This window comes from Neolamprologus multifasciatus, chromosome 11, assembly GCF_963576455.1.
Source record: "Neolamprologus multifasciatus chromosome 11, fNeoMul1.2, whole genome shotgun sequence".
Taxonomy (NCBI): domain Eukaryota; kingdom Metazoa; phylum Chordata; class Actinopteri; order Cichliformes; family Cichlidae; genus Neolamprologus; species Neolamprologus multifasciatus.
The window spans coordinates 5,975,289-5,999,014 of NC_140449.1; the positions used below are offsets into that span (position 1 = coordinate 5,975,289).

A 23,726-nucleotide genomic window follows, 5' to 3' on the forward strand; every position below is an offset into this window, starting at 1 on the left:
AAGTCTCCCTTGCCCTTCGCGTGTTTCATGTCTGCGTCTCATTATATTTTCTGTTTTATTTTGAAGGGGTCCTGTGTTCCTATGTTCAATGTTTTTAGTTATAGGTTGTGTCCAAATTCATGGGCTGCATCCTCCTGAGGCTGCATTTGTAGACCGATTACGTCACAGCGACGCGCCGAAGGCTGTCCAAATTCGTAGACTCCTCCGAATGCAGCCGACAAATGCGTCCTCCTTTTCCCCGAATTTGAAGGATGGGTCAGGTGTGTCCTTCGTGGCCTACCATATCCCAGAATTCATAGCGCGGCCCAGCCAAACTCCAGTTTCCAATAATGGCGGCCGCTACTAAGTTTTAAAATTACTCATTAATCTTTCTGGGTCACAAAATAAACTTTTAACATATTTTCAGGCGAGAAAGTAGCTGTGTAAACATCAAATATCTGCTCGGTTTATCAAGATATCACATATTTGCAAAAGTGCTTCGACGTTTTCAGAGACGTCTGCTACCCACCAGCTCGATAGCAAGCCGGGAGCTCGAGGGTCACTGATGCGGCCGAGAACGGCACAACTCCTGGCACATCATTTTCAGATCACCGCGGACTTTCGCTGCTCGGGTTAAACGTAATATATAAGTCACTTAGACAACCTGAAAATGTTATTGTTGGGCTTTTTTCAGTGTTTTGTTTGTTCGTGAGTAAATCGGTTTGGCTGAGATTAAAGTTATTAGATTAGATAAAACTTTATTAATCCCCCGGGTGGGTTCCTCCTTGATTTTTACACAGCTGACTAAACGTCAAACAGAAAACTGATTAAACAGAAGTATGAGACAGTCGAGAATTTACGCCAGTGTCCTGTTATATTTTAGATAGCAAGGAGCAGACGGCTGAGTTTATTAAATTCCACCGAGACAGCGGTTCCGCTAATCAGAAGGCTAGACCGTCCAATTTCACGGCCGTTTACTTCCGGCCTACCCGACCTTCTGAGGACCCGGCCCACGTAGACCGCGAAGGCCGGGTCCTCAGGAGGATGCAGCCCATGAATTTGGACACGACCTTACTCTCTCCTTGTGACGTCGTTATGTGTGTCAGCTGTTTCCCCATGTGTTCCCACTTCCCTCATTATCCTCCTGTGTGTATTTAGTCTGTGTGCTTTCAGTCATTCTTTGTCAGGTCGTCTGCTCATCCACGTCACAACTTCAGGTATCCATGTCAGTTCACCATGTTTAAGGTTTTTTCATGTTTAGTTTTAGTTCACCCAGTTTAGGTTATTGTTTAGTTTCACCTATGCCCTTTTGTTTGTGCCTTTTTTGCTAGCCTCAATAAACGGCTTGTTTTTTGTTAAATCCACGCCACGTTCAGTTTTTGGTCTGCGTTTGAGTCCTCTTTTGCAAACACATACAGTCTGCCCCAGCCAGGCTGTGACACATGAAGTCTCAGCTGTCTTATGCTGACATGTTTATCATACTCATGGAACTAGCACTAGTTAGTCAACAATGAATCCCAACCCAAGTATCAGAGCAGTGATCACCTTATATGAGGAAATTGATTTTCAGAGTCAGGGATCGATGATGGCACAAGTCACTGTGGAGTAGTCGAGGCATTTTCTAAAATTCAATTTCTCAGTTATTCGAAGACTCATAATAAAATCAATCTGCCAAGTTATAGTTTGATGTCGCACCATAAAACCGAAACTTGCAACACAAAAAGTGTCTGGTGTGCAGAGACATACACAAACAACTTCCTGCACCCAATTCTCTTAAATTTGAAATTACCGTGTGTGTCTGTGTGTGTTGAGGTGATACACTGAGACATCACAATCATCAAGTGAGAGAACACAGGAGCACATTACTGACAGTTGAACTGATTTTTAAAATCACAGCATTAATGTGCTCAGAACTGCAGAGACGCTCGTTTATCTCGTCTGTTTTTTTGTTAAGTTATTTTGCACAAATAAAACAACCTAGACTGACCAAACTCAAACTGGCTGTTTTAGTTTTTACTAAGTTATGTCGTGACTTAATAAGGTTAAATCTGTTTAGCTGATATGCAACCACCCTTGTTACAGATGACTAAATCAGTCAGCATATGCCAGTGTCCAAAGAAGTCTTCATGCTGGGAGTGTGAAATAAACTCCTTGTATGTTACAAGGGTGGATAATACTACTATAATAGTAGGCTCCTCTGCTCAACAGCGATGCTAACATTTCCCTGTAACGTTACCTGCTGCACTATTATTTAAAAGGCACATTTTTTCTATCTGTGCCATCAGTCGCTGTCTGCAGACTCCGGCTCTCCTGCAGAACATTCAGTGAATTCTCCATTTCTGCCCCTTCAAAGATCAGCTAAAGATTTCATCTGGACTAGTAACTTCTTATTTAGCCTAGTCTGCACATCAATAATATCTGCTAAGTAGCAGAATACATACACACTCCTTGATTTTATTTATTTAGTTTTTTATTTTCTTACATGCTCTATTGTGAGATTGAAGCGACACAAGACCGTGTGCGACACAGACACACACAATTCAAACGTTTTCGAGTGGAAAGGGCAGCAGCACCTTGCGGGAGCAGACTCAAGGACATTTCTTTTATTATGCAACCACTCAGCTTCTAATAAGAAATTAACATCATGCGAGGCACAAGACAAACAGGCCCTGTCTCTTCATCTTTATTTCATTAAATATTTGAAGCATGTGTTGCAGTTTCTTTTGCCATAGCACAACAGTATTCCAGCGTATGGATGCGAGGGTCTACTTAAAGCAATGGTTCTGGCTGCTCTAGCATGTTGGAAAAAGTGCATCCCATGCATTTCTTTCCTGAAGGTTCCCTCTTTATATTGTGCTGTGAAGTTAACACGTTTGTTTCTACACCTTGCAGAGATCATTTAATGGTTAAACTAATTAATTTCAATAAACAACACAAAATTTGATGTGGGTGCCAGGAAGCGGTGTGCGGCAGGCAGGATTAGAACCCAAATGCAGGACTCGGGAGACTTTAAACTCAAAAAGCAGCTTTAAGTCCTTTAAGCAAAATACGAGGCAGAGCTGGCGCCAGGAATGCAAAAAATCAGTCACAGGGAAACCGCAGCCCAACGGAGCACGCGGTATGATGGAGGTAACAACAAAGAACACAAGCAAACTGAGGGTTTAAATACACAAGAGAAGACGGGAGCAGAGGGGAGACGCCTGGGAGAAACAAACAGCTGAAGCAAATTTTTAATGCGACACGAAATGCGTAAAATTAAGCGAGTTACCAAAATAAGACAGGAAGTAACTGAACTCAGGACACAGAAATGCAGACTCGATACGTAGGAAACAGGGAACAGGAAACGAACCCAGATGAGTCTAACCACCGCTAAACTTTAAACAGGACCTGAGAAAATAACAGAAACCAGCAAGGAAATATCTCAACAAGGTACAAAGCAGTGGGGACCTGGCAACCTGCCACAGTTTCATATTATGCTCAGAACCGTTCCCTTTTCAGGGAAAAGGCAAGTTAGTTTTTTCTAAATCTAGCTGGACGTTAGAACCGTTCAGTTTGTCAACAATAAAACTGAAATGAGAGAAAGACTGAGTGTGAGACTTTGTTATTAGATAAAATGAATATTAATAAAGTTTACCTTTATGTACAGAATCTGAATATCGCAAAATATTTTTAAAAAATTGCAATAATATCGTATCGTGCGTTAAGTATTGTGATAATATCGTATCGTGGGATGTATGGTGATTCCCACCTCTACTGGACGTCACAATATTTCAACCTCCCAGCATATATATTAAAAAGAAAACAGCAGAAACACCTGTAGGGGGATGCCATTTTTCACATATGTAAGTTTTCCCATGTCATTTTACCAGCTCCCCCTCTTAACTCCATCCCTCATTAAAGTGTAGGATTCAATTCAGAATGCCAACTAGCAGCTTTAAAATGTAAAAATATCCAAGGGCACAGTGACGTCATCTACTCATTTGCATTTCTGTGGCATCAGCAGTAATAGTTTGAGAAGGTCTGCGAGTTTCTGGGGTAAGAGCTTCTTGATGCCAGCTAGAGTCAATTAAACAACATTTCTCTTCAAATTACTAAAAGCCACGCCTTACCGGAGTTCTCGTTTGCGTGATTCCTGAGTTCTGATGCCCAAACTGTGTGTACCAATTACATAAAGTAAGATATCTGAGAGTTCTAACTGAGGACTAAGAGGCTATATTAAACACTGCTCAAGAGCTTGCATGTATAAATAAATAATGGCTGAATACATAAATGATGTAACGTTCTGTGCTAAGCTAAGTCACGGTGAACATACAAGCCACGCCAGCTCACATGAGGGCGTCCTGTGGCCCGAGAGTGCAGTGAACCTGCTGCGCAACTTCAGACGAAGCAGATTGCTATGGCAATGACTGACAATCACCCAACAAAATCACATTTGTTTAACTCTTCTTTAACATTTTGTGACATTTTGTAAGTTTTAAACAAAGTTCACTGGAAGAAATATAATGAGGTCCAGTGCATTAAAATACATCAGCTTAAATATAACAATCACAGATAATCAGGTTTAATGGCATCAGACGAAGCTGGACATGGAGCATGGCAGCAGCTAGAGAGTTGCTATTTTGTCGTTGTGTATTATTTTTATACTATTCACCTGAAAACACATATTTCACACACACTTCCAGCTGTGCCTCCCCGCCCTCCCCGTGCTGCTGCAGTCGAGCTCACAGCAAGGAGTAAAATTACCAGGTACAGGTGAAGAAAACAGTATCTGAGAACGTGGGTCGGCCATTGGTTTGTTTCCTGCAGCTCAGCATGAGCCACATGTGCACGAGGATGTCTCGCAGAGGTTTGGTGTCGAGGTTCTGCAGCTCTGCAGGAGGTACTGTCGAATCTGACATATGTCTCTTATGAAAAAACAAAAGAAAACAAAAGTAAATATGGGTGGGACAGTCGCCAGTTATGTGAAATAATATAAATGTGAATACCTCAGTTGGGTGCAATCAAACTGTACAGATTAGCCACCTTTTCAGTAGCAAATAATATGATCAGACCTTTCCATCGCGGCACACACAACACGGCCCTGATCCGAGGCTACAGCTAATTCCAACGTTTCCCAGTTTTAAAGAAAGTGAAAATTTCCTCCATTCATCCTCTGACCATGCTCCTCTGTCTCATTAAATGCAGCTTGGTAGTTCTGTCATATCCTTGCTGACAAATGGCACTGAAACGTATCTTTACCATGGCGACTACGTTAGCAGCTGAATAAGCATAAAAGCATGTAAATAGGATCAGTTCAGGTGTATAATGGATTCGCATCATCCTGACATAGAGTGCAATCAGTGTGAAATGTGTTCCTTGAATGGTGACACTTAATTATAAATTAAGTTCAATCGACTCACCACGATGACAAGTAAAGTGTTATCTGTATAATGCCAGAGATGGCTCTCAAAGGGAAAGCTCCACTGCTTTAACAAACAGCCCTCATGATGCAAACAGGGAAATGCTGTCACGTCTCCACACAAAGCTATTCAATTCAGTTACATTTTTCACTTTTATAGATACGCGTGTGTAAATGACCACGGCAGACCCGACGACGTGAACATGCTTTGCAGCATACTTTATTGATACACCCGGTTGCTGAACACACATACACAGCTACAGCTCTCCCGCTGCAAGCTCAACATACCAGCAACACCCCAGACAGTTCCCAGTGCATGATTGCGGTGCCGTGCAGGTGCATACATCTTCCCTGCACAGCACCGCAGACCACGCCCTGCCACACCATGATATCACAACAATGTGTTGTTATACAGAGGAAACGCCATCAGTGATACAACCCCCTATGAGCAAGCACTTGGCGAAAGTGGGAAGGAAAAAAGTAACTTTTAAGAGGAACCAGGCTCAGGGAGGGCGAGGGGAGGGAGACATGCTGAGGAAGAGAATCAGAGATTAATAATAACTAGAGGTGGGAATCACCATACATCCCACGATACGATATTATCACAATACTTAACGCACGATACGATATTATTGCAATTTTTAAAAATATTTTGCGATATTCCGATTCTGTACATAAAGGTAAACTTTATCAATATTCATTTTATCTAATATCAAAGTCTCACACTCAGTCTTTCTCTCATTTCAGTTTGATTGTTGACAAACTGAACGGTTTGTATTACAGTCTAGTCCAACTTAACTGAACGCAACCATCTGGTACAATTATAGCTATTCTGAACTATGCAGTTTATGAAAACTATGCAGCCCCTTCAGCAACTGAAGAATTTGAAAGTAAATTAAAACAAAATATAATTTTACATTAAATAGAAAAGTTTTAAACTTAATTAAAATAAAACATGTCTTAAATTAAAATTAGTAAACTGTCATGTTTATTGCTGCCAAAAAAAAAAGTTAAACACATTTGGACAGTGAAGGAATGTCAGGATTCTTGCTCAGAAAAAGGATCAACATGCTCTAAAGTCAGAGCACAAAAACCTTTTTGTAACAAAATATCAATTTCTGCTGTCCCTGTATCGATACATTATTAGCAATCAAAATATCACCATACTACACAGTATTGATTTTTTCCCCCACCCCTAATAATAACAAGAATAATAACAACGATTAAATGCAGAGAGGTGTGTAAGTCATTGAGGTGCATTATGGGAAGCTCCCAGCAGCCTAGGCCTACTGCAAAGTAGGGTCACCTGATTCAGCTCCAACTATAAGCTTTATCAAGGTGTAGAAAGAGGGTGTCTGTCTCCTGAATTATTTATAAAGTCATTTAAGGCATGATTCAAATGTTTTGTTTACAAGGAGTAGCCAATCAAAGACAAATAGCTAAAAAAAAGGTGAGGGGAAAAGACTAAGAAAGCTAGTTTTATACAGATCTTATGATGATTATGAGCTACTTGAGCGAAATCCAAGAATATAAAAAAATAGAGCAGGAAATGAGCCTACTAGGTTGGTAGTAGGAAGCAAGTTAGCCTGTTTAATTTCCTTTCACAGCGTTCCGAAAGCTTGTTATGTGGCCCTTGTATCCACAGTGCAGCTCCTATCTAAGGCATGCTGTCTTAAACTTTTCCGGCCCATAAGCCAAATTTAATCATCTGAGTCTCGCCCTGGGACCCGGGCTCATTAAAATGTACCGGTAAACTTGTCGTGTCACCGGAATCAGGTCGTCTCTCTGCTCCCCCCCCCCCCCCTCTTAAGACACCTCCGTTTTAGACCGAAGCCAGAGAGCCACCTTCAGCTTCCTCACTGTCTCTGAGCTCTCCTGCTAACTTCCGTGCGAGTTCATCTGGAGTTCACACCACCTTGTGATTTTTTTAAGTTGTAGCCTATGGCCCGAGGAACCCAGTCACAGTCTGCATCAATAATGCAAAGACCACAGCCTGCTAACATCTCAGCCTTAAGCAAGAGGTCTGCTCGACAACACGGCGCTCTGACAAAGGCGGGCTGAAGACGTCTCAGACGATCTCAGCCACGAGAGAAGGAGCACCTATGCTGTTTAAAGGACACACGCGCAAACAGAGCAGACACACAACTACACTGAAGACATGAATTCTCTCTGTAGTTGTATAACACCCAGTTGTGCACACTCTTAGCACCAAGACATAATCAGGAGTGTGTGGTTCGTGTAGTCAGTCTACTGAGCAGGACTCAGTACAGCGTTCCTCAGCAAGGGTATGCCCACCTCACTCAAACACACACACTAAATGGAGAATACACACCCCGCTGCATCTCCCCATCAATGTGCTGGGAAACATCTCCAGCTGTCACATAAAAACATCTCAAACTATTCATGAATCGAGGACAACGCCGGTCCGTTTCCCCGCTGACTGAGATGTTATTGTTGAAACGACTCTTTTTCTTCACGTTTTCAATTAGATTCATAGTCGCCAGCGCTGCCGAACGCTTTGCATGAAAGAGCCTGTAAATCTTTAATTCAAGTAAAATGGAATGAAGCTCAGAAGTGAAGGTTTTCAGGGTACCAGCGTCGATGTGAAACGCGTGTATGCGTGTGTGTCATTCTCTGGTCTTTTCTTGCATGCAGGGACTTTACTGAATTATTAAATCACTACTTAGGCTTCGTGGTTAAATGAAGCTATGCAAACAAGGACGAACTGTATTAAAAGCACTCTAGCAGTAAGTGAACGCATCGTTTGGCAAAACTGTTTCAACGTAGTCGGTGAAACACACTTAAAGAGTAAAACAATATCAAATCGCTGTCTCCAGCACTTTCTGGTTGTTTCTGGGGCTCCTTAACTACTTAATCATCGACTTAATACAGCCGCTTCTGGACTGCTCCTAATCAGTGTGGGAACTGTGGAGCCATTAGCCAAATGCTGAGGAGTTTCTCTCCTCTAAAGCTTGAGGGGCTGAAGAGATCTGGGCACCCAAAGAAGCAAAAGGCAAGATAAATGAAGAGAGGTGGGAACGGCTCCAGGTGGAGAGGAAATGTTTATTCACAATACGGCTTACTTATGCGCGCCTCCAAATATTAAACAAGTCTGCCACCTTCTCTTTTTGTGATTTGAAAAGTGCCACAGCGAGATGGAATGTATAATATAGCCGTCTTTTGTCAAAATCCAATTACTGGAATCTGAGATACTGCATATCAGATTAAACGGTGTAGCGCCACACGCAGGCCAGTTAATCTATCACGGAACAAATAAAACACATAGCTGCGATGAATCGGTCTCACTTGGATATAATCCAAATATAATCTGCATGTAAAGTGTCGCTGAGAAACAAATCAGTGTCTGGAAAAGTGAAGGATTCGTTCAGAGCTGGAATTTTACCAGTAGGAAAAAACAACAACGTTCAAATTATGTGTGATTGTCAAAAACACAGCACAGCAATGCCTGTTTTCAAACATCAGTTACACAATATTAGATACTATTAATAATATTAATTATTATATATTATATCAGCGGTCCCCAACCCCCGGGCCTCGGACCGGTACCGGTCCGTGAGTCGTTTGGTACCGGGCCGCGAGAGTTGAGGCTCAGGTGTGAAATGTATGGTTTTCAGGGTTTTTATCGGTTGTCAGCGTTACTGTTATCGTTTCTACTGTTTACTCGGTTTTCCTGGGTCTTTTCACGTGTGTTATGAATAAACCTTCTTTTTTTCGGTACCGGTACTAGTTTTATTTTGTTGTATTTATCCGCGACACCTTAAAGGCCGGTCCGTGAAAATATTGTCGGGCATAAACCAGTCCGTGGTGCAAAAAAGGTTGGAGACCGCTGTATTATATTATTATTATATGTAATATATATATATATTATAATATAATATTATATATATATATTATATATATATATATATATAATATTATATATATATAATATTATATAATATTATAGATAATATTATATATATAATATTATTATATTATATTATATATATTATAGATAATATTAATACACAATATTTTGTGTATTAACGTATATTTTATCTCCATACAATGAAATAGTTGAGGAAAGTACTTTTATCGCTACGCAGTTTACAGAAACACGATGACCACCGGACAAAATTAAACTGAAAAATAGAACTTATGTAGCTAAAATAACCTCTTGTGCTCACTTTCACTTCACTAAAATTCAACTCAGGTGAGTGTGCTATTACATATAAATGCTTTTACCGACTACTCCATTCATGTTCACCCTGATAACGGTTTTCTTAAAGGCTTTCCCATCCACGGTCCACCTGCACAGCTTATTCCACTTACTCTGGCTGATTCTACTTCTTCTGAGGACTGCGTGTGGGCGTGTACAGGTGCTGTTTTACTGACACCTTCGCCGCCCTTTTGTTAGCTCCGTCGGCCGTGTTAGGGGGGAACAAATTACACGTCTAAAGGTGTAATTTGTTCATTGTTAATCACACAGGGAAGTCCAGTGACCTGACAGAATTCCAGACATAGCTTCCCCCACTTTCACCCCGAGCAGAGGTCTACTCATCAGCCAAACACGAAGACACCTGGCAGCCCTCGAGATGTGCGAATGGACAGAGTCATTTATCAGCTGGGTGACTGACTCTGCTGCTTAAACTGACAGTATCACACAGGCATTCAACATATTCCGGTTTAGGACTAATATTCTAAATTCAGTTATTGAAAACTCAATTGTGTATTGTTTCCTGAGTTGCACAGAACAGAGCTGGATTTCCACCGGAGGACTTGTTAGACCCAGTAACCCTCGGTGAGGGGGTTAACAGCGTGCTACCCACCTGCAACGCTGCATACTGTGTGGCAAAGGTGAAACAGCTGCCTGGCGTGGCTGCAGGTTTCACACACCCTGCTGTCGGTGTGAAGAGAGAGCGGTGAATGGTTTAGCCTACTGTAATTAGGGAACAGATATCAGAGGCGCTGAAGGTAAACTGGTAAATCACATTTGCTTGGTTCTTTATCACAGTTAGAACGTCTTTCTTTCTACTTTCAGGCTGCCGACTGAACAGCTGTGGTTTGAACGTGTTAAATATATAATTCCCCGATGCTCAAGACAAACATTTTGAGAAAAACATCTTTTTTCCCCATGTTTTTCACAGCTTTTTTTTAAAATGCATAACCAAACATTATTTTTGGACCACATTGACAGCTCTGTCCTTGGTTTGGGTGTTGTTCACTATTTTTTATTTTTTATTTTGCATTTATCTCAGGATTTAACAAGCATCGTCTAATCTGAATTTTAAAATGGTTACTTATTCAGATAAAAACAAATTTAATGCAGCTTTTTTTTTTCTTCTACAGATTTTATACTGGTATTTATAAATGCCAGTATAAAATCTGTAGTGCTCTGTTGGGATTGTATGAATCCCAACAGAACACTTAGATCGTCCAATCACAGGCTCCTAGCACAACCTAGGACTCGAATGAAGTCGAGAGGTGACCGGGCCTTTGCATCCGTGGCACCTAGACTCTGGAATAACCTCCCTGTTCATATTCGTACTGCCGAGTCTATCCAGTCTTTTAAATCACGTCTTAAAACTTATTTTTTACTTTGGCTTTTGATCCTGTCTAGTTGGCTGGTCTAGCTTGTTGTGTTGTTACCTATTGTTTGTTGTCCTCTTTTATTGTTTGTTTTAACTGTCTCATGCTTTTACTGACTGTGAAGCACTATGGTCAACACTGTTGTTTTAATATGTGCCATATAAATAAATTTTGATTTGATTTGATTTGATTTAAGTGATCTGTTAAATTTAAAAAAAAGATTAAAAAGTACAAAAAATCTGTTTTATAATTAGTTATAAACTCAGGTGACACTTTAGATGTGTTGTTTTGCCCAAGTAAATTTCAAAAACATTCATTTTTTTTAACCTCAAAGCTTAAAAAAGCTCCTGTTTTTTGCAGCTGTGGTGCACCCCGTCTCGATGAACAGTTTTCACTCGTTTCTATAACAGAAAAAAACGTCTCTCCGGCTACGCACATATGTTTAAATCTATCAAACTGTTTACACAATCCATGAAATCTCCAAAGGAGATGAAGAGGAGGATTGTGGTGTCAAAGCCGAACAGAAATATCTCTGTAAGGCTGCTCTGTGTTCGCTGAATGGCTGAGATTAACTTTCACACAGCTCACGCACCTTAATGCTGTGATTTCTGCAGGCTAGCGCGGAAGAATATACCATGTTTTGGCAAATAAGTTCTTTGATCAACTTATCACGGTGTGCCAACTGGGGTTAAAAATAAAACCGCAGCTTTTCTCAGGCGGCTTCACGCAGCACTTTGATCTCCCGTTTGACTAGCACAACATTTTTGGATGTATTCAGTCAGAACTCAGCGAGATGTACAGTTCTGGCCAAGAGGATATCTTTAAAAATACAGAAATTGGGATAGAGCTGTTAAAATGTTTTCCTTTCTTTGGCGAGAATATGAAAATCTTGTTTGTGATCCATTTCAAAGGATATGCTACATCTCGAGCATGGGTTCCTTTTTTTTTTTTTAAAGGAGATGCCAAATAAATTTAAAAGAAAATCGTTGGTATCATGCTGTTTTTCAATCCTTCTCAAGTTGTTGTCGAGGCGATCAGACTGAAGGATAAAAATGAGCTTGTGGCATAAAAAGAATGAACTTTTCTTGATTAATTCTGCAGCAGCATGAAAAATCTTTTCTTTTCTTTTAAAAGAACGGTTCCACAAAGAAGGAAAAGGTTGAACGTCTGATTTGTGCTATTTACATTATTTCCACTGGATAAAGTCACACGCACAACACTCGCTGCAGACATTTGTATGTACAAAGGCGCACAGTTGAATGAGCACAACCCAGACAAAGACACACACACACACACAAACACACGCTCCAAAGCAGGCTGGCACTCGTCTTAGCCCGTCTCGCGCCTTTCGCTCCACCAACACAATACTGTCACATTTTGGCGTGTCACATGGACTCGGAGACAGACAAGGCTGCATTATCAACAACTGGCTGGGGATGTGTGTGTGCGTGTGTGTGTGTGTATCAGAGCTCAGACTCAAGTGTGTGCGTGAGAGTGAGAAAGAGTGTTAGAGTTCAGGTTAAGGCTGAGCCGTCAGCGGCAGACAAGCCCCATCAAGTCTCCCTTCTCTGTCTAACACACACTCAGCCTCTCGCCTCAGGGGGTGAGAAGCCGCTAATTGGCAAAGGGCGAAACACACACACAGACACACACACACTTGCTTTAACACTACACACACACACACACACACACACAGACTGACGGTCAGCTACAGTCATACACAGAATAGTACAAACAAAGAGACAGAAATACAAAGAGACAGATGGACACACACACACACACAAGTCTGGCTCTGAGAGGCAACACTACAGTTTGTGTCTGCTGCGCACAGCTCGACCTGGTAGACGTGCGCACATTACTGTAGCTAATAATACACGCTGTCTGCCTGCTGACTTTCTCCTCAACTTTCCCACTTAGTTATTATTGCATGACTTGATGGTTTTTAGTCACTTATATATTAATAGACTCTTTGAGTTGAGCCTGCGCACAGAGCTGACCTTAAAAGAGGGAATGCTCGTCCTCTGTTCTTTGGTTTTCGAACAAAGCTCAATTAAACCAGAGACTCCGGAGCCTCAGCTGCCCATGAAATCAACTCTTTAGAAACAGTTTTTATGAGATTTATACAGACATGTCATTAAAATGGGTCACATTAAACGGGACTAATAATAGACAAATGTATTTTTCCAAGTTGCTTTTTGTCACTTGCAACATAAACTGCACCGTTTTAGGAGCCGCTGTTGCGTACATCGATGGAAAATTTGAACATCTAAAGTCTCCGAACAAACTGGGAAACTATAATGAATGACATTGTGTTGCCAACAACTTTGATCCTTCACATTTAAAATGATTTAAGCTACTTCATAAACATGCAGGGAACAGCAATGAGAGTTGGGCAGAATGGTAAAACCTTCCAACCAGCCACTAGTGGCCAATTCAAACCACAAAGCCAGGAAAATACTACAACAAAAAACTACAACTACAACCAAATTACAGAAAATATCACCTAAAAATAACAATCTGGTAATCTAATTAGCAAACCTCTGATGGCTGATATATTTATCCAGTCGTCCCACCGTATATTGCAATGTTCTGGCTTCTTCCCCTCTCTCTAAGACAGTACAGACACTCTATGAGAGAAGCTCGTTTCTGCTGCTTGTATCCATGATGTTTTGGTCACTACCCCACAGACTGTTGTCATAGGTAAGAGTAGCACACAGATCAACTGGTGAAACATGCTCAGCTCTCTCTTTACAAAGGCATCTGTCAGTCTTCTAAACCGCTCACCCACATCATGCACAGGACCTCGAGGGACTAGTGGAATAGACCCTATTCCAACTAAGGCTACATTCACACTGCAGGCGAAAGCGCATCAAATCCGACTTTTTTGACCCTATGCGGCCCATATCCGATCATGGTTTGAGAGTGTGAACGGCACAAATCCGATATTTTCAAATCCGATCTGGGTCACTTTGGTATGTGGTACTGAATCCGATACATATCCGATGTTTTAGAAAGCGGCTGCTGTTTGAATGGTCAAGTCGCATTAAATCTGTCTTTTACGTCACTGACACAAGACAGACGCCAATTATCAGCGCCGGAGAAGACATCGCGAACGCTTCCTGGCCATCCAGTGTAGATGTCAGTGAAACTGTTGGGAAGACAACGTGAACATTTTATTTGTACTGTATAATCTGCAGATTCTGACAGAAATCTGCAACTATCCTTTGAAGCACCGCTCCTCTCTAAAACAGGAAGGATAATTAATAGGTTATCTACATTATTATGTAAATAACAAAATAACTTAAAGCAAAAATTAAAAATAAAGTCCGAAGTCTTTATATTAAGGGCCATCAGTCAAACAATACTGTTTGCTCTGGGTCTAAACAGAGCGCGTTGTGTGTGACGTCTTCTTTTGCGCATGCGGGCCGCTTTGAGCGTTCACACTAGAGAGCGTTTGCTGTCGCATTTTATTTGTAATGTGAACAAGCAGAAAAAAAAATCGGATTTGATCAAAAAATCGGAATTGAGCATCAAGACCTGCAGTGTGAACGTAGCCTAACACTGCCCGAGATGTGGGATACAGTATTGGATAGGCTGGACTACCCAAAGAGAACCTACACAGGCACATGGAGAAGAAGCAAACTCTTTACAGAAAGGCCCCATTCTTCCTGTGCCGATGACAGTACTAACCAGTGCACCAACATGCATCCAGCCACAGCTGTGAGAAGTTTAGACAGCAAACCAATAAAACCAATGTTTAAACAATATTGTGTGCATGCCTCTCACCCTATGAAAGCTGGGATATTGTTCAGCACCCCTGCTCAACAAGCTTTACATCAACACCTCGCTTCATCACTGCTGCGACAAAAGGATAAAGACACGAGAGCACCCACTCCACACTGCTGCATACTGCTGCCACAGCCCAGGACTCTGACACGGCATCCCAAGAAGGTAAGCGCTGGGCTGAGTGTGTGTGTGTCAGCACTTTGTAAGGTTTGTACATGAGGGAAACAGAAAGGAGCTGGAACTTGAGAGTGTGCGTAGTGGGGAGGGTGGGGTCACAGACAGGTAAGCAGAGAGGGAGAGGGCAGAGCCAAAAACAGCACTAGCAGCACTAAATAATGCTTCAAAGCTCTTCTGCGGGTCTTGCACTGAGACCTTCAGGACAAGGAGAGCTGTGGTTGATTTGAATCATCTCTGACTGCTTTATGTACGATCAGCCATGCAGGCAAGGAACAAAAAAGATTGCATGTGCTTGAATTCTCTCTACCAGACAGAGGGGGAAACACACCCCTGCCCTTAATGCAGCTCACCAGAGAACAGAGCTCTGTAATAGAATTAATGTAAACCCGATCAGTGGGCTGGAATACAGTAAAGGCACGGAGCAGTGCTCTGCTCCTGCACAGCATCACATATAGATCAGCATGTTTAAAGACTGTATTCGGTTGAAATTTGGATCCATGGCTTTCTAAGATGTAGCAGACACTGTTTTCTTTTCTTTCTTTTTTTTGCTACTGGACCATTTCTACAAATCTCTGCAGCAGAGGTTTAGGTTTAGCAGAGCCTGGGTTAAGATAAAACATGACCATGCAGAGAGTATGGGTCACTTCGGGAACACTGTGGAGCACATGCATGACGGGTGCTTTTAGTTTAAGCTTCATCATCACATTCTTAAACCTCCAGCCAGGAAGGCAGGGTGCACTATATGGAGCGTGGGAGGGAGTCATGGGGTTCCTTAAATAAGTATCGGTCTCAAACTGGGAATGATGGGGAAGATGTTTCTGTGCTCCCTTATCACCCTACTCTGTTGCACAGCTGTGGAGCAACTCTTGCCTGATGGAGCTTCTCGTGAGTGGGACCAACTTACGTGCACCGCGCGTCTCATTTGCATAGGGAAAAAGTTGCAGAGCCAGTGGTCTGAGATATGAGTGACAGCTCAGGGGATCACCTTCCTAATCTAGCTTCCCGGCTAGCTTGTTCATCAAATCACACAGAACATGACAGCTAACGACACAGGATGCAGGCAGGGGGGAAAGCACACCTCTCAGTGTGTGTGTGTGTGTGTGTGTGTGTGTGTATGTGTATTCAGGGCGATAAATGATAAGAGCAAGTGCGGAGGTCACGGTCAGTGGGGAGGCGGCGATGCCCCGCAGGGACAGAGACATAGCGGACTGCCGCTGTGGCCCCGGCAGGATGGACGGCTGCCAGAGCTAGCCTGCTCGCTGCTAATTTAGCCTAGCTGTGCTGTCTGGCGCAGCTTGGAAAACCGGCTCCAACTCTAACCAGCAACTTAAACAGTCTGGCTCAAAGTCAGCCGCCCCTCACGCCGGCACAGCCTCGCTAGCGTTTTTAGCCACATCAGCTAGCATAACCAGAACATTCCTGCAGCCGCCTACGATCACACACTGTGCATTTACCAAAAAAAAAAAACACATATAAATTACTCAGAAAAGGTCTCAGGCTTCCTACCTGTGAATGCAGCCGCTAACTTGCAAAGCCACCAGGTCTGCTTGTTTAAAGTCTGATGTTGTGTTGCTAGACGTCAAGTCCAACTGCACTACAGTGGTTTCCAGTCTGGGAAGCAAAATAAAGCCCAGCTGTCCTACTGTACAGTACATGCTGCTGACAGCCGGGCTTTACACAACGCTTTGGCGACACCTGCCGGGCACACGGCATTTAACAGGCAAAGTAGTAAAAGTTTGATAACTCGCTGTTCCAGAGGTCACACGGGTCAGGAGCAGATTTGCAGCAACATTCCCAGTTCACCGCTTCACTCAGGGACATTTCACAGTGATGTGAAATCTTGCAGAATTTAAAAGAGCTAGACCATGCAGTGCTTTAAAAGGAGCTGATACAATGCCAGCATGACTGATCAAACCGAATAAAAGAATGTACTTCAGCTTTCCTTTATTCTCATTTGAATTTGGATGAGAGAATTTGGATTAAGCCATTTGGATTTAATGGCTTAATTGTTACCATTTTTATTCCAGCTAAGTCAGACTTTAATTTCTGTAAGTTTGCTTGAAGAAATCTGTTAAAATAAATCTGATTAAAAGTCAAATCTTGGATTTAAATAAAGCTAACTGAACAACTAACCCATGACTTTAGAGTAAGAAACATTTTCACTGTTCACTTGTTATTGTTAATGAACATGATGCCCAGAAATCCACTTACTAAAGCTCATTACATGGCAGCCGATCGGAAGTTAATTTATACAGAGTAGTGCTTCCATCATGTGGAGGCTAGCTATGTCATTTATCCAAACCACTTAACAGAACTTGGATTTCTGAAAACACATCGCCTTCTTATAAAATAACTGGGCTTTTGTTAGATTCTTTAACAAGTTGTAGCATTAAGTGAAAGCCTTATTGTACAGAAAGTCTTATTGAATGGACAAACAAACAAAAGTGAACATGAATATAAAGCTAGTGTTCAAGAATATATTTCATAAATCATATTTGTCCACTTTGATACCTCTGACAGCAATGTGAGCTAAAGGAAAAAACAAAAGACACTGCACCTTCAATTGTCACAAAACTTTATTTAAACATATATTACATACAATATATTACATAATTGCTATTCAAAGCATGTGCAAATTGTAAATCAAAACATGTTGGGATGTTTAACAGTATACTGCCTTCATGTTAAAACCCGCTACACAAGTAGGAAAAACTGTACAAAAGAATAGTGTTCTTCAGCGTATTGTCACAATGTGTGGCACTAGCAGGTTAACAACACCTCCTTGATAAAGTTTCCCCATTTCCATCCCCTTCAATATCAAAACTGATTATGGAAGCAAATCCAAACCCCCCGAGCAATTTTGGCCATTTGCCCCAGAGCCAAAAGAGGAAACAGGGAGATAATTTTCTGTGACTGGAACAGTGATTAACAACAGTTTTGCCATGGCAACCATACTGAACAGACCTGGCAAGCTGCCGAATGAAAACCCCACCAGAGGAAACTCTTTTAGCATGTAATAACAATCATTAACCATCCTAATGTTGCTGTGAGCTGCCCTGAACATGACTAAATTAAGTACATCTGGGCTGTTTGGAATGAGCCTTGGAGGTTGTGGGGAAGTCAACACATGGTGCTGACAAAGGCTACTGCGCAGGTGGGCCCTGCAAGATGAAGAGCCATCTCCATAGAAACAAACACGAGTACAGAAGATTAGGAAAATGTTGTGAGATGCAGACAGAGCTAGAATAGCAGTTTTAAAATGTACTCCAGGAAAACTGAAGCGTTAAATCTATTCGGGTCCTTGTTTCAGTTAGGAGGTAATGGCAGAGATGACTCCACAGAGTTCTGAGACAAAAAGGTATGTATCCACTATGTAACACAACTAAAAGGCAAAAAGGTGGCTTTTCCAAAAACAAAATCCCTGCAGTGATGTTACCGAACAGCAAACAAAGGCATTCCTGCATGCCCAGCTCCAATTAATTCCAAAGTATCTCAGCTGGTGCCGCTACTGTCCGACAGACCATGGCAACAGCAATGCTACTTTGTGACATGACTCAGAGAGAAAGCGAAACACCGGATCCAGAGTCAAGTGACAAAATGCATTAGCTCTCTGGAACGCCGGGGCCGTGCAGACTAATTGTGAGCTGGACAGATTCAAACTACTCAGCTTCAGGCACAAACAGGCGCAATCATTTTCCATCGGCCAGCTGAGGACACCTGTGCCTTATCCACAGGCAGCTGGGGCTGTGTTGGCAGGAGTCTCAGTCAGTCCCCTCAATCAGCTATAGCGTGCATCTCCAAACATGATGACAAGGAAGGATTTAAATCCAGAGGCTGACATTATTTGATCCTTAGACCTCATGCCTTTTATTCTGTCACTCACATCTCTCCCACAGTGAAGAGAACAGAGAGGAGCACCACCCAAAGCCAGGCGGCACGACGAGGTGGCGTGGGATGGTTAAAAACGGTGGATTCAAGGCAATGCCTCACCAGTCAGCTGAATAACAAGACTTCCGCTTGTTTCTGACTGGATGAGCAGCAAGCCGCTGTGTCCGCCTGCGGTACTGGGCTTGAACTGGACGGGTAGCTTCAGATAGTGCTGGGATCTAAAGGTCGAGGAAGAACAAAGACGGTTACTGAACGGCTGTGAAGAAGCACAAATATAGATTCAAAATGCATTCAAATATGCACTGCACTCATCTAAAAATAAATAAAATCCTACACTGTCACAGTTTCATATTGTTTAAAGTATAATTGATATCAGTCACAACCACTTTGCACAGTGATGGAACACTTGAACCTGAAATGACTGGTCCGTCTACTATTAATGCATCTTTTAGCCATTCTAAAACAAAGCTTTAAAAGTATTTTATTTGTGGATTAATTACTGTTTTCTAATGTTGTACAGAACAAATAATGAATCAATGGTGAAAACAATCACATGATGCAGCCATATATCAATGACTAGCACTAATAATCCATTCATAACTAGCAAAGTTTAAATTTTAGTTGAGGTTAGAGAACTACTTCAACTATACTGGTTATATATTCAAGTTGGCTTTAGATACAGAGGTATTTCAGAACTAAATGCTTATACTAAGACCCATACAAGGGAAACTGGAGAAGCATTTCTTTAAACCTGTGGTCATCGTAATGAGATCCACAACATGCTGGGAACACCACAATCACAAATCCACACACAGCAGTGCTCACAGCACACCTATCGCAAAGCTGGAGGAGGTTCAGGTTGTGACTGTTTCACATAACTGTTATGCTTCACTATGGAATGTGTCACAGTACTTTCATTTTGTTGGTGAAGCAAATACATTTCAATAAGTAATTCATTTCCATACTAGGCATCATTTTAGCCACTACAAAACAACAAATAATGTGCACATTCTGAACACTGTTCCTCACCAGCACAGCACAACACAACACAACACAACACAACTGGTACCTGTGACCAGGCCGCCCCTCGAAACGCCTTTGTCAGGCAAAAACATCACTCGTACTCAGGCCTCAAGTATACACTCTAGAAAGTTAGATCATCCTCCCGGTCCCAGCTTCTCACAGGACCTCCCACAGTGAGCATTCGCAATGGGAAAATGACATTATGCAGTCTCCAAGTTAGACCACAGAACATCTTTTTGGTTAAACATGATCTAACCAACTACTCGGTTGTATGATAACAATACCAGAAAAACTTCAAGAGCTCCAAATAAGCCTAAACCAAGTCTAAAAGTAGCAATCAAAAGGTTTGTGTTTGTTGTAATAAACATCAGACTCACCTCAGAGAATATCTGGAATGCTTGATGTAGAAGGGCTCGCTAGGGTTTACAAATTTCAGCTGCAAGTCAATTAGAGAAGCCACACATCACATATCAAATCCATGCAAAGCACAGTGACAAGTGTTAGGGGTGTTACTGTATTTTTCACTTAGTATAATTACATCAACTCAGGCATGCAATTTCTTTTAGTGGTACAGAGAATCACAAGTCAAGGTATCTCTACTTCTGCTTCCTTAACACATTATGTCATCTCCAGAGGCAACTCAAACTTAAAGAATGACTTCTTTTAAAACAATCTCTCATCTTACTTCCTTGCTTGTGTTAACCCTGTGACAACTTCACTTTTCTGACATGATCTTACTGCATTTGCATGTAAGTGAACTTCAGTTTCTGCTGCAGTAGGCAAGAAAAAAAAACCTTACACCTTCATGAGAATAAATTATGCCCCACCTCATGCGTGTCGGACGAGTTGTTGCGGACGTTGACCTTTAGAGAGCTGGACTCACCCACCCGTGTGGCAGGAAAGGTGTACAGGTCCTGTGGTGAATACACACCCCTCCGCACCACCTCCTCCTGGCTGAGGATTACAAAATGTGCCACTTTAAACGGGGGGGGGGCGTAACCATCATGAAACAACCGGGAATTCACAGTGACTCAGTGTTTAAAATCAACATAATTGTTTTTTTTCTGTTAAATATGCTGTCAGAGTGGGGGATAGTCAATTTAAAAATGCACAAGTTTAGAAAAAAAAAAGTTTGTATGAGTAATCCACGCACATGTCTCTGGCTATGACCACAGAAACCCCAACCACCTGCAATTCAAACCTTCTGTTTGTGAGTAGCAGCCAATCAGTTGGCCTGAAGGGACAGGAGATCAAAATCACTCCGTGTACTGAGAAGCTGTATAAAGGCTGAGTACAGGATAGATAATCATGCAGAACTAGCAGGGTACAGGGATAACTGTTAGAATTCAATTCTAGCACAGTCATTTCATAAAATCATCTTACATGGTGATGTTTTGACATCTCAATCTTCTTGATTTCCTCCCATCAAGGGAGCGCTATACAAATACAGGCCCATTTACCATTACCATTTACCATCACTATAGTTAAGCTAAATTTACTAAATAAACCCACATGTGCTACATAAAACAATATTCTTGTGTTTTTTCTGAATGGGATCTCCTCTGTGATTAGATTTAGGTAGAGTTACCTAATTTTGCTAGATGAGGACTCGGGTCTCTTCTTGGTCTTGACTGTGGCCTCTGTCTTCACTAGAGAGCAGTCTCCTTCCTGTGGTCCTTCCACTGGTCCAGATTTTGTTCCCTTTAGACACAGACATTTAAGATTCAGCCTGTTAGCTTTCAGTGCAACTTAAAAACTGCTGCTCACTAAAAAAAAAATACAAAAACAAAAACACCTGAATCTAACACCATTCATCCCTGGGAGACATACAGCTACGTGCTGTATGCAGAGACTTTGACTTAGACAGTTAGCTGTAGAGCTAAATATGAGTGTTATGTTTTGCATTTTGTTTTTCCAAAGTTTTACAAACTAGAGTCACAGATTGGTATTTAACTCTACTCAAAGACTCGGCGTTCCACTTTAAACACCGCATCTAAAAGACAAAGCAACAACAACAAAAGCACTAGCATCACAGCCACTTAACCTACTCATGTGGAGCCATCTCTCTGACATCCCACTTGCTGTGCATGTATGCTCTTAAGTTAACTGATTCTGTCATAACACTTCACTTTAAAGTGTTACACACAAGAAGCCCGCAGGCCCTTCTCAGCAGGGTGGCTCTCCTTCCCATCCCACAACCCACTTGTCTCATTTGTTAATTCTGTCACTTACACTACAAAGCCACAGTCAAGGTACTGCTAATGTGTGCAGCTTATTTTAAAGTAACTGAAAGTTCACATCACAATGTGCCTCTGTAGTGAAAGCACTGGCCATATCCATATTTTTTTTGACTGAATATCAAATATCTAAAGTAAAGTAGATTAAAATTTGTCTGAAAGTACAGTTTGTGCTATAAAAAACAAACTTGAACTCAGTTCTGTTTTTAATGCCATTTTTTAAGAAAGCTGAAGGTGTACTAGGATTCCAGTGCCTCTTATGAACTACAGAAGAACAACTTTTATTTTCCCTCATTATGGTGTTGAAAACCTGCATGATTAGTGTTGCTACACAGGAAGAGAGTCCTGGGAGAGGCCCTTCTGTGTGGTTTCTGTGGGTTTTTTCTGAATGACTGAAAAATAAGCTGGAAAAAACTCTTTCAGAGAATAGATTCTATATTTTGAGGAGTCTACTTCCTGGTTTAAGGGGAGGGGGGGGGGGGGGGTCCTCACGGTGCCACAGAGCTGGAGGCGGATTCGGGTTTTCTGCTGGGGCTCAGACACAGGGTGGCACTCCAAGTCCCAGAACTGGGCATAGTCCCCTCTGTCCCTGGGCAGAAAAGTGATGGGCACCTAAAAAGATAACAAAAAAAACCAAAAAAAAAACCATTGTAGGACGCAACTGGATTTTATTTAACCTCATAAAAACATCTTACTACAGAGTTATGCTTCTAGATGGAAAGTATAAACTTCTTAAATTCACCTTCAGTGTTTGATTTAACCAAGCATTTAAAACTCACAGATGTGATACGTAACAGAGTAACATAGAAACATCATTTTGAGTGAGTCACTTGACTAAAAAGAGAATTCCAATGTTAACAGTAAAACTAATTGCACATGAAAACTGCATTTCGTGAAAGGAACAATAAAATTAATGAAAGTTTTAATAGAACACAGATTTAAAAATGTAAAAACAATAAAATTAGATTTTATAGGTTTTATGATTGGCCATTAGATTTTTTTTTTTAATTAAAAAGGATCCTTTTCCCTGTGAAAAGCATTTGCTGGAAATCTTTGTCCCTTTATAATGACCTACTTTAAATATTACTGGCAAGTCTACTGCGAGTATCTACCTGCATCTTCTCATGGGCTCCCAGGGTTCCAGAAACCCTGGAGCATCTGAAAGCCGTGTAGGTGGCCCGGTAAACGTCTCCGCTGTTGTCAACCCCCTGAAGAGAGAAAGTGAGAGAGGACCACAGTTTGTAACAACGCAAGCTTGGATCAAAGCAGCCAATAACATTTATGTATTAGAAACATAACACATAAATCAAGGGTGTGAACAAGTACAAAGTAATTACTAAGGTAGTTCATGAAACAAAACTGATCTCGCAACACACGCATACAAAAGTAACTTCAAAATAAACTACAAAGCCGTAAAAGCAGAGCTCTCCCAAGAGATATTCAAGAGGAGCAGGAGAAAACAGCTAATAGAAGAAAGAAGGGAGGAGAAAAAAAGCACCTTGACATATGGAGGAGCAAATGATGACAGGTACCACCTCACTTCCACGTTCCCATTCTGCACCTCCAGCTGGGCCTCTGAAGTACAGGAGCAACATAGAGACGTTCAGTCTCCCACAGGAATAGATGCATCACGTGCTAGCTACAGACCA

General features: G+C 41.6%; 2 protein-coding genes across 5 annotated transcripts in view; both read right to left on the reverse strand.

The window, feature by feature from the left end:
- The window catches only part of LOC146507676 (low-density lipoprotein receptor class A domain-containing protein 4-like), a 275,368-nt gene extending 258,758 nt beyond the window's left edge, over positions 1 to 16,610 (reverse strand). Inside the window, exons 1-2 of one of the 4 annotated variants that reach the window (XM_085178425.1) lie at positions 16,436 to 16,586; positions 4,723 to 4,883 (exon numbers count right to left, since the gene is read on the reverse strand). The gene's annotated coding sequence lies outside the window, so the exon portion shown is untranslated. Of the gene's footprint in view, positions 1 to 4,722; positions 4,884 to 16,435 lie in introns of all 4 variants that reach the window. The other 3 variants (XR_014876985.1, XM_085178422.1, XM_085178423.1) reach the window with 3 other exon arrangements.
- Positions 16,611 to 17,220: 610 nt separating this feature from the next.
- cep192 (centrosomal protein 192) overlaps positions 17,221 to 23,726 on the reverse strand; it is a 32,910-nt gene continuing 26,404 nt past the window's right edge. Inside the window, exons 46-52 of the mRNA XM_085177097.1 lie at positions 23,576 to 23,652; positions 23,190 to 23,285; positions 22,570 to 22,689; positions 21,429 to 21,541; positions 20,668 to 20,794; positions 20,218 to 20,276; positions 17,221 to 19,035 (exon numbers count right to left, since the gene is read on the reverse strand). Of these exons, the coding sequence (XP_085033223.1) occupies positions 18,903 to 19,035; positions 20,218 to 20,276; positions 20,668 to 20,794; positions 21,429 to 21,541; positions 22,570 to 22,689; positions 23,190 to 23,285; positions 23,576 to 23,652 (725 nt within the window). The 3' untranslated portion in view covers positions 17,221 to 18,902. The remainder of the gene's footprint in view (positions 19,036 to 20,217; positions 20,277 to 20,667; positions 20,795 to 21,428; positions 21,542 to 22,569; positions 22,690 to 23,189; positions 23,286 to 23,575; positions 23,653 to 23,726) is intronic.